Source organism: Dioscorea cayenensis, chromosome 5 (assembly GCF_009730915.1).
Source record: "Dioscorea cayenensis subsp. rotundata cultivar TDr96_F1 chromosome 5, TDr96_F1_v2_PseudoChromosome.rev07_lg8_w22 25.fasta, whole genome shotgun sequence".
In the NCBI taxonomy this organism is placed as follows: domain Eukaryota; kingdom Viridiplantae; phylum Streptophyta; class Magnoliopsida; order Dioscoreales; family Dioscoreaceae; genus Dioscorea; species Dioscorea cayenensis.
Genome location: NC_052475.1, coordinates 3,220,383 through 3,232,140, shown reverse-complemented (window position 1 = coordinate 3,232,140; position 11,758 = coordinate 3,220,383). Strand labels below are relative to the sequence as shown.

Genomic DNA, 11,758 nt, shown 5'->3' with positions numbered 1-11,758 from the left:
GGCTATGAAAATTAGTTTTTGAATGAAATAAAATTTTAGTGGTTCTTTGTTTTTCTCTAAATCCTTGAGTATTCTAAGACAAAACAAGATTTGGATTTTTATTTTGTTGACTTGGGAATTCTCAAACTAAACAAGTCTTCAACCTTATCTTGCTGCGTCAATTATTCTTAGACTAAACAAGATTTGGATTTTTACTTTATTGTTGATTTGGGAATTTTCAGACTAAACAAGTCTTCAACCCTATCCCGTTGTGTCACTATATTTTAAAAATAATTAATATAGTGTGTGTATTTAACATATTGGAGATATTTGATTTAAAATTTAGAGCTTGGTTTATTAACTTTTACTATCTTATAAATTATTTTAAAAGTTAAAAAAATATTAAAAATAGAAAAAAAGGGGGCAGAATATTCTTATGTTTTGGTATATGTCAAGTGGTCACAAAAATTAAACATTATAACAATCCCATATGTATCAAAATAAAAATAAAAAAAATTTAATCCTCTTAATCCTCTTAAACATTTTAAAATTAAATATTTTGAAAATATAATGTAAATAAAAAATTCATGGACTACAAAAATAACTAATGCAAAAAAGAAACACTTTTAAACTTGAGGGCTCAGAACGAAATTTCTCGAGTTTTCAGGGTTTAAATAGCAAAATTGTTTCTATAATGGAGAGAAAGGGTTCTTAAGAAGCTCGTTCATGCCTCTCCTCTCGACCTCCTCGCTTTGATTTCATGGATTTTCAATGGAGCTACGAGATCCCTCGCACCGTTGAGTTCATCCGAAGTCGAGGTTTCTCCCGTGTTGCCCTCCAGGTTCTTGTCTCTAAAACCCTAGTCTTGGGTTTTGGCAATCTAGTCTTCTTGTTTCTAATCGAACTTGGGTTTTGGTCTTCAGTTTCCGGATGAGCTTCTCAAGGACTCCATGGGAGTGGCGAGGGCGCTGAGGCATGAGCTTGGAAAAGGTGTGAGGTTGTATGTGATGGCGGACACGGCTTATGGTAGCTGCTGCGTCGACGAGGTTGGGGCTTCCCACGTTGATGCTGAATGCGTTGTTCATTACGGCCATGCCTGCATGAGCCCGTGAGTTATTCGGTCTTGGTTTCATTCTCTTTGATTTAAGATAATTATGTGAATTATGGCGGAAAGGTGGAGTTTTGCATAGGTTTTGGCATATTAAATTATTTCAAAAGTATTTTTTTTTAAAAAAAAATTTAGTTTTGGGGGAGTTAATCCATGATCTTTTGTTTTCGGATTTTTATTTTTCTTTTGTTATCTAAAATTTTGCTTGTTTCCATGGATTGCGCCCGAATTTGAACGTCTAATAACTCAGTCTGATGAGTAATAATGCAAAGTCTTGGCCCCATAATGCCAGAGGATAGTGTCTTTACTCTTGGATTTTAAAGCTTTATATGCATAGCCAGAGGAACATGTATCTAAGGATTTGCATAACAGTTAGATGAGGGTGGGATTTGACAGGTTAAGTTTTGTGTTTCTAGAATTTTGGGGCCTGTATAAGCTTGATTTTTTTATTTATTTATTTATATATGATGAATGTATGGAATAAGTTTTAGGTTTTTGTTTTTACATGTTAATGTCTATGTGTAATTCTTGTTGTATTTAATTTGCGAAGTTGAGGCTTATTCTGATGCAGAACTTCGACTTTACCAGCACTATTTATTTTTGGCAAAGCCTTCATCAATGTAAACGCTTGTGCTGAATCATTACTTCAGTGTCTATCAGTCAGCAACAAGCCTGTTCTGGTATGTAGTGAACTAGTAACTATATATTTTCCTTTGTGTCATTTTTTTTAACAGATGTCCCAACCATATTGATATGATACTGCTTGACGGAAATTTAATGCTTAGATGTTGAAATCATTTGCTAAGTTAGTTTTCCTTGGTTGGAGCTTGATATTGTACTTGACTTGCCTAATCCATTTTTTTATGCCCAATTTTGTCTTCTGAACATTCATGTTAAGTTATTGTCTCTACTCTTGGTATCACCAACGACATATAAGTGTATGAAAGTCAGTAGCTAATTGATTTGCTTCAAATAAGAATACATTTCTGTTGTTCCTTATTTTGTTGAGTGATTATGGTCATATTCTGTTATTGAATGCATGGAATTGAATTTTTTTTTTTTTAAAAAAAGTGCCACATAAGATTTCAATTGATCAAATCAAACAAAATTTTAATTGACTTTGTATCTACCTTTTCTCTTGGTTAGAAAGGAGAATTTGAGTGCAAAATTACTAGAACAAATTACTTATGCTTTTCCAATTTGTATTTTACATGAGTTTACAGGTGCTATATGGCCTGGAATATGCACATGCTCTGCAGGACCTCAAATCAGTTATGTCTAGATTATTGTCTTCAAGGGGGTCCAATCAAATGCTCTACTATTCTGAGGTTGCTCATTCAAGCATAAATCCATCTGGATATCATATTAAGGACATAAAGCTGCCTGAATCTCATGAAGATGCCATTACTGATGGTGAGATCATCAAGAATGGAGAAAGTGAAGTGAGCAATAAACTGGAATCTGGTACTAAATATAGTCTTGGAGGGCTGACTTGGACTACACAATCAGAGCACAAGATGGAGGACCATTTATTGTTCTGGATTGGGTCAGACAACTCAGCTTTTGCAAATATGGTGCTCACATTTAACACCTATGAAATAGGTGAAGTAGCTTATGACTTGACATTTTAAATTTGAACCATTGTTGATTTCTGAGCTTGCCGGATTTTGTATTTATTTACCGTGACACCTCACATCCAACTACTAGGATGCTTTAATTATTAAACATTTGCAATGTTGAGACTTTTGGATATGAGAAACCAAAAACGTACACGAATCTTAAATTATCGTGGTTGATCATAAACATTCCTTTTACGCATTACAGCCATACAGATGTTAGACCATCTTTCCTGTATATATAGTGGAGTCATCTAATCAGGACAAACTAATAGTTGTGAGCATGAAAAGTTAAGTTATTTCTCATCTTTGTGGTCTAATGTTCAGTTGTCTTCAGTTAGGTATGATGCTGAGGAAGGTAAGCTGCTAAATGACTTCTCTCAACAGACAAGGATTCTTAAACGAAGGTAACACATTTCATATTTTCTTTCAGTCTCTTCCTGTATATGCATCTTTGCAACCATACACTAAAAGGACCTGCATCGTTTTAATGCTGTGTATTGCCTATTTATTTATTTATTATGCCATTTCTTCTAGGTACTTCCTTGTGGAGAAGGCGAAGGATGCAAATATTGTTGGCATCATAGCTGGAACCTTGGGTGTTGGTATGTCTTATTCAATTTTCTATGATTATGACCAAATATTTTGATAACCAAATAGTTTTCAGTTGGGGTATCCAAATGTCTTGCTATAGATTACCTTATAATTAAGGTCATGCAAATGAGTTGTTACAGAACCACATGGAACTTGGAAGATTTGTACAGTTTGATGCTTTCATGTGCAGCCTGTGTGACTTATCCAAGTCTCCATTTTCTGCTTTTCTTCACTTTATGAGAACTTAATTTTATTGATGGCTCTAGCTTATTGTTTGCGTAACTTCTCAGAATTTTCTTCCTTTTTTTGCAAATTAGCAGTCCTTTTTTTGTGTACTCTCTTTCTATTTGAGCATTAAGAACTAGGTTCTGAATTGTTTTGTGCAACTCATCGAGTCATCTTTAGTTAGGTCTTATAATGTTTACTGTGTACCTTGCTGGTTGTCCATTTATGAAGGGCTATCATTCTTTTCTATATAAAACTTAAAAAAATATTTTGTTTTATTCTGTTTTTGTGATCGTCAAAGACTCAAAAAACGCTTGCTCCTTGTGAAACTAGAAACAAAATGCTTCTACATGGAGTCAAGCTTGATATATCCCTATAAACATATTGATCAGCATAGAGAACAAGTCTAACATGATAAAGGTCTACAAAATACTTTTAAGGGATTGCTATAACGGGACATTGTTTTAAAAAGCACTGAGTTGTACTTGGCAACGTTAGATAAGAGAAGGGTTTCCCAGAATGCTAAGTGGTGAGTCAAGTGACTTATTTCAATAATTCCTTGTTTGGACTTATGAAATTGGGAGGAAAACTTAGTACTCTAGCTAGGAGTATAGACAGAGTCAAAGACCTTACTTCACTTCAATGCTCACTAGCTGACCCTAGGCTGTTGTAACAAACACTTTATTTTATGAATAACTACAGAGGCAAATGTCTTTATTTTGTAAATTGCTATATTTTACACTATTACATTGTGTTTACTGTTGCCTCCATGAAATTTATTGCAGAACCACAAAAATATGTAACTGCTCTCCTACTTTTTTTGCTTTGAATTTGCAATATTTAATTTGTCTTGTTATGAAGTTCTCACTGCCCAGAAAAACTTGAATTATGGCATCCTCTCGAAGCATCATTTGGATTAATGCTTGCAGAAATAAATTGATTTAAGTATTTATTATTTCTTCAGCTGGTTATCTTCATATAATTCAGCAAATGAAAGAACTTATTGAGAAGGCTGGGAAGAAGTGCTATACAATAGTTATGGGAAGACCAAACCCAGCCAAACCTTGCTAACTTTCCAGAGGTAATAGAAGTCTCAGCATTGATTATGTTTTTATTCCTTCATTGTTCTAGTAGGTGGATCACATCAATGATATTTCCTTTTCTTTGCAGTGTGATGTTTTTGTGTATGTCTCTTGTGCCCAAACCGCTCTTTTGGATAGCAAAGAATTTCTTGCTCCAGTCATCACCCCTTTTGAAGCTGTATTAGCTTTCAGTAGGTATGGTTGGTTTATTGTTCACGTATGGTTGTCTTTTCTTTTTTCTTTCTTTCTTTTTCTCTGCTTTTCTATATGTTCTGTTCCCATCCATTTTCACACACACACCTCAATATTAATTCAACTGCTTGTGGCTATGAACCATCCATTTTTCACATATCACTCACCATTCCGACACTAAAAAATATATTCTATTTTTGCAAAATGTAACTTAAGTAAATTTGCTTGACTGTTTTCTTGATTGTCATCGCACTCAGAGAAAGTCTGTTTTTGTTAGGCACTAATATCTTTTCTTTCTTGTCTTCAGAGGAAGACAATGGACTGGAGAATACATATTGGAATTTCAGAATTTGATAGCTTCTGATGCAACTGAAATTGTTGATGACAATGAAGGTGCTCGTTTTTCTTTTCTTAAAGGCTGCTATGTGGAAGATCTTCAGCCTCAAGGTATTATTCCTGTCTTTGCACCATCCTTCCTTCTCAGTACAAGTTCTTTTAGGCTGTGTTAGAACTAAGGTTAAATGGAGGATAAAAAGAAAAGTTGAGAAAACCCAAGGAAGAACACGAAATAACGGCATTAACACTTGCCTTATCTGAATTAATTCTAATTGATTTGCAGAAAACAATGGGGATCAAAAGGAAATGTCCCTGGCCCTGGCAGAGCTGACAGAGAAGGCTCTGAATGTGAGAAACCAGTGCACAGACTCGGTTTTGTTCAAAGGAACAGCAAGGTCAGGTGCAGAATACTTGGCGGCGCGATCCTATCAAGGTCTCAATATGCAGTATGAGAATGCTCCACTCCAATCTTATGTTGTAGGTCGAACCGGTCGTGCATCTGGTTATGACGATGAAATCGAATAAGTACTCCTTCCATTATTTTGCTTGCTATTTTCTTCAGATTACTTGTAGTGGAATTTGTAAATTCCTCTGTTGAGGTTCACAAGTTTGTTTATTTATCTGAAAATGAAGATGCATGAGGAAAGCATTTGTTAAGAAACCTTTTAAGAATTCTTGTACTGATGAGTTAAAGGGTTTTTTAGTTTGTTGTCCTTTGTCCTTCATCTGCGATGAAGAGGAATGGAGCTTTTGGTTACCTATGAAATTGTCAGTTTATGATCTCTTTTTAGGTTTTTATATTTGTTAAGGACTATTAAATGTATATTGGTCACTATAGTTATTAAATATTCAATATAATTTTCTTTGTTTTTCAGAAATGTTTTACATTCTAAGATGTATAGTTTTGTATATGATTATTCATTCATTCATTTATCAAATGATTTTGCAAAATTATAATGTCCCGTGGTTGCTAGTTGGGAGAAGGAAACACTTGCTGGTTCAAATTTTTGGGTATAAGAAGGCACCCAGCGAAAGGAGGGTGCAAAGTTTTATAGTTGTATATATATATATATATAGGAACATTCATCTTTGAAAATCTATAAACGTTCATTATTAGCCATTAGATCCATATGTATGTAATATATAGAGATGACCATTTATGTTTAAATGTTTATAAATAAGAAATCTATGGATGTTCATTATTAATCGTTGGATCTCGATCCAACGATCAAGATCCAACGATAACATTGATGAAACAGTAATTAATACAGTAATTATTATTAATCAATATTGGGATCTAATTGTTGATAGTTGGATACCCATAGATTTCTTATATATATATATATAATAGGTGAACAAGTTTTGTGTTCATGTGTTATCATAGCGTATCCGAGTTATTAAGTTTTATCATGTGTCCCGACTGTTAGTTAAACAATAAAAAAAAATTTATTATATTCGCCATGCAATTATGAAAGGGAGCTGTGTATTTGCAATTGTAAGGCATTTGAGAACCGATGGGTTAAGCCCCATTCTCCCATTACATTATTATTATTATTATTATTTTTTTAAATTATATAAAAAATTCACATGCCAATTAATGCTAAATTATTATTAAAGCCCGTAATTACAAGTAAAAAAAATTATTAAGATTTTAATTATCAACAAAGAGTAGTAGACTCTCACCGTAAATAAAATAAAATAAAATAAATAAATAAATATATTTTAAAAAAATACCCAACCTAGTCATAAACTAGAAAACAAATAATATTTGATTCCCAATCCCCATGTCACCCACGAACATAAAACAAGAAAGCAAACAATAATTGATCCCCCCCTCCCTCCCTCCCTGTTTAGCTATTCCCATGTGATGTGACACCCACTCTGGAGTCTGAACCAACCAATCCTCATTCTCTCCTTCAAAATCCATCTCTCCATCATCTCTCAATCTCTCCATCATGGCCCTCTCATTCACAGGAATCACAGCACCAAGCATCCCCAACCCCCTCCTCCTCCTCCCAAAAAACCCTATCACTTTCCCCAAACCTCTCAAACTCCATCATCATCATCATCATCATCATCAACAACGCTCCTTTCTCCTCCCTCTCCGTGCATCCACCGTCACCACTCACCACAATGCCTTCACCGTCGCCGACATTGTCACTCCCGAGTTCTTCAACGGCATCATCTCCAAAGCCTCGGCCAAATGCGAGGGCAAAGGTTTCTACACTCTCGACGCCTTCTTCAAAGCCCTAGAATCTTACCCTGACTTCGCCCGCGCTGGCTCCCCCGACGACTCCCTCCGCGAGATCGCCGCCTTCTTCGCCCACGCCACTCTTGAAACCGGCCGTCAGTTCTTTTTTTTTTAAAAAAATTTTAAATTTCTATTTTTCTTTCTAATTTATTGATTTTTAACTTGTTATTATTATTATTTTAATATTGACTGCATTCGCATCGCCACACAAAGGATTGCCAAATCAAGCAGTATCTCTTCACGTGACGTGTTTCTTTATTAGTTTATTTAATTATTTGTTTATTCATTTAAATAAATCAATATATTAATTAATTAACAACTCGCCATCTTTAATAGTTGAATCGGATTTGGGACACGTGGGTTTTGAGCTACAGACAAACAACAGATATGGGCTAGTTAGTGAATACATTACTGTGACAGTGACACTCACATGTAGGACACATTAGATTAACCACCATTTCACATGCCTGGTTGAACTCACAGTTTACATACATATACAAATGCTTGGTAGTTGGTATAGAGTCATATATCATGTACATCATATAACTTAGATTCTAGCCATATGTCAATCACGAGGGTTAAAACTGTGAACCTTCACCCATAACCGGTGATTCATCCATTATCACCATTGTTTTCTTTTGAATGTTTCACTCGTAATTTTTCACTGTGGAGCCAATTACCGCTTGAGTTTTTAGCCCTTTAGTTTTGGCTTATTTTTTTAAAAAAATATTACTTTTTATTTTCTAGATATATTCATATAATAGTACTACATATAGAGTACATCATATAATTTAGGTTACAGCCACATGTTAAGAACAAGACTGCGAATCTTCACTCACAATCGCTAATCTATTATTATCACTATTTTTATTGAGTAACTTAAGATCTTTGAATGTTTCACTTTTAATTTTCACCGTGGAGCCAAATGATGTTAAGCCATGAATTTTTTTTAGTATTGACCCTTTTTTTAAAAAAAGAAAAATTATCAACTTTTTATTTTTCATATATATATATATATAGTGAAAACTTAGTTAAAAATATTAGAATAATATAAAGTAAATTACAAAATGAATACATTGATAATTAACATTAGACAAATATTGGCAGACTTTTGCTACATTAACCAAGTAAATGGCAAAGTATACTGTGAGGAGAATCCAGACTACCCATGCAACCCGGAAAAGAAGTACCTCGGCCGAGGACCTCTTCAGTTGACATGGAATTACAATTATGGTCTCGCCGGCCAGAAGCTCGGCTTCGATGGCCTTAACTCGCCGGAGCTTATCTCACAGGATCCGGTCTTGTGCTTCAAAGCATCACTCTGGTTCTGGATGACTTACGTCCACAAGCGCTTCATCTCCGGCGAAGGTTTCGGTGACACCATTCGAGTTATTAACCCCGGTGTGTGCAATGGCCGGTTTCCTAAAGATGTCAAAGGCCGTGTAGGTTATTATCTTGATTATTGTGGCATGTTTGGTGTGCAACCTGGAGATAAACTGTGTTGCTAAATGGTGTTTTATGTATTGCTTGGACGTGTTTGGTATTTTAGGTTCTCATGCTGCTGAGTATGTATTTTTAATAATTATGACCATCCCTGCAATAAATAAAGTAGTTCGTTGTTTATTTGGCATCTCAATTCAAAGATCACGCTAGGTTAGAATACACCCATGAATCAACATTTGCTTGCTTATTAATGTCGGGTTTTCAGAGGTATTTCGAGAACAAAAAGATGAGGGTAAAGTGTTATTGAGCTTGTGAGTGCATGCATATCTGTATTTACCCTGATGGAAACTTTAAATGGGGGTATTTATCATTTAGTGTAGAAAAAAGAAAAATATATCTCGGTATGATTTCGATTCTGGTTTTAAATTGATTTTGTATACTTTGAAACTGGAACTTGAACTTTTAAGGCAGTGGTTTGAGTACAGTTTTAAAGTAGTTCAGCTCCAAATTGCACTGTTTCAATTTTTTTAATGTTAATTTTTTTAAGTTAAAAAAATATACTAATAAAAATTAATTTTTGGGAACTAAACTCCAAAATGTAATCTAATTTATACTGTGGTTTTTCATCAGTGTATAACTGTACCTAATTAATTCATTAGATTGGGTTCAATCTCATTTTTATTTGTAAATATAGAATAAAATCAAATAAAGTAAGACATTTCAATGAAAGCTACATAATAGGAATTATTTTAACATACATATCTAGCATTATTATTGAAAATATTTTGTTTTTATATAATTATGAGTCCGAGTATTCTTGTGCATATGTGTGTGGAGGAGGATTTATTATAGAAGCTTGATATATATATATTTTTCTCTTTATAAATTATTTTCAAATGACAGCCAAAGCCAACGAGTTTGGATGGCTAGTAATAGTAACTAAAATTATTTAAGGGGAGATAAAAAAATCGGTCATGAGTTCAAAATATATATAAAGACAAATAACTCAGTGGTAGTTTGGATTTTCTGTACGAATCATAATAACTCAAAGTAAGGGTTTGTGAAATACTAACTCCATGTATGCTCTTAGCTAACTCGGATTTATCCTTTGTCCAAAAAAGAAAAAATAATAATTTTATTAAATATTATTTATCATGTATTAGAAAAGTAATTTATTGTAATAATATATAAAGGAGATCTTGGTTTGTCCATAACTTCACTTGCTGATAGGAGATTAGGTTGTTGTGCTTATAAAAACTAGATTATTTTTTTGTTGGTAATATTATTACTAAATTTAAAGTTATGTAAAAAAATATTTAAAATATTAAAGATACAATAATTATAAATTTTGTAAAGTTTTAGCATAGGAGCGAGGATTGATTAAAATGTTTGCACATAATGAAATGAGAATAAAGCATAAATTCTATCATTACATGGATTGTACTCTTATTTTTCTTTATTCAAACAATTCAATCAAAACCCAAACAAAAGATAAGAATAAAAAAGAAAAGAAAATCATTAATGCAAAATCATATATATAAATGAAAAATAAATACACAACAAACACAAATCAAATTTCTCTAAAATAAATTTACACAAAATTTATTCATCTATATCTAGTGATCTACCATGAACTATATATATCAATATCAATATATACCCATGAAACTAAACATAATAAGCTAATTAAGGTATACATAATCACAAAAATTAAATAGTTTGGTCTAATGACCAGGACCCTTTAGGACTAGGACCAGAAGCCAACTTCCCCATCCAACAAGCCATAGTTGTTCTAGCCTTCTCATACATGCTTGGATATCTCACCAACTCACTAATACCGTTAAAACAATCAACAATAACCGTGACATCATCACCGCGGTCGGCATCGTTATCGTACTCTGATATCGGTCTCGCGGCGTTAGTACTGATCGCAAAAGCAATGACGATAATAATAGCGATAAATACAGAACTTCCGACCTTTTGATCCTAACTTGTAAAGATTCATGACTCAAAAATAAAATAAAATAAAAATTGAAGAGCAAGAGAAATTGAGAAGTTTTGTATTGTGTATTGGAGATGAATGAGAGAGTTTGTGGTTGAGTTATAGAATTTATAGGATGGTTGATGATGCTCTTATTTATTTTATTTTATTTTAATTTTTTTTATTTTTATAAGTCACGCTTGCTTGATATGAAAGCGTGTAGCAAGTGTAGAGAATTTCTTGGGACATGCATTTTTTGTTGACTATGTTTTGGTTGGAATGAAGGGCTTAGATTTTGGTAGGAATGAATGAACACTATTTATTAAATGTTAATGTATGAGAAATGCCAAAGGATGTAACCACCGACAATGAACCAAAATTTCAAAAAGTTTTCAACATCCACGTGCGGTGGAAATTGCATTTATGATCAACATAAATATTTGATAAATGTTGATAATTGTTTGTATAGTGTTAATTGGCCTTATTTCATTATATGCATTATAGATTATATTAATTTTTTATTTATATGAGATGTCAAAAGGAAAACGAAGAATAGATTTATATGCTATTTAATGATAAAAATCAACATGTTTATATTGTTTGTAAATAAAAGAGAACATGTTTATGCCTTTCAAAAATCAAAATAAATATTTGGATGTCTTTTTAGAACTAATAATGTTGGCCGGTTTTATTTATTTTTAGTTTTTCTTTAAAAAAATTTCATTAACATCTCCATCAGAACTAGAATCCCTTTCATTGTATAATAAATATTTTAAAATGACCGCAGTCTCATAAGTCACCAACCCAAATTTTTACTCGGCTTGAGTTTTTTTTTTTTCTTTAATTTTCATTAATTCTAATAAGACGTATCTCAAAGATTGTGTTATAATAATTAACTTTATTCTCATTACCTCTCCAAATTAATTATAACAAAACTCAAAGACTGGTTTG

At 33.0% G+C, this 11,758-nt stretch overlaps 2 protein-coding genes across 2 annotated transcripts; both read left to right on the top strand.

Annotated features, from left to right (window-relative positions):
- The first annotated feature begins 684 nt into the window (after positions 1 to 684).
- Positions 685 to 5,898, top strand: LOC120262416 (2-(3-amino-3-carboxypropyl)histidine synthase subunit 2). Its single transcript, XM_039270519.1, is given in 11 exon segments — positions 685 to 820; positions 903 to 1,087; positions 1,659 to 1,767; positions 2,311 to 2,689; positions 3,041 to 3,110; positions 3,241 to 3,308; positions 4,487 to 4,584; positions 4,586 to 4,603; positions 4,693 to 4,799; positions 5,104 to 5,243; positions 5,416 to 5,898. Coding segments are annotated over 11 exon segments (1,497 nt in total). The 5' UTR covers positions 685 to 739; the 3' UTR covers positions 5,658 to 5,898.
- Positions 5,899 to 6,977: 1,079 nt separating this feature from the next.
- Positions 6,978 to 9,006, top strand: LOC120260576 (endochitinase EP3-like). The gene is made up of 2 exons (XM_039268085.1): positions 6,978 to 7,478; positions 8,491 to 9,006. Exons 1-2 carry the CDS (start codon positions 7,088 to 7,090, stop codon positions 8,889 to 8,891), a joined length of 792 nt encoding a protein of 263 aa, XP_039124019.1. The 5' UTR covers positions 6,978 to 7,087; the 3' UTR covers positions 8,892 to 9,006.
- The last annotated feature ends 2,752 nt before the right edge of the window (positions 9,007 to 11,758 follow it).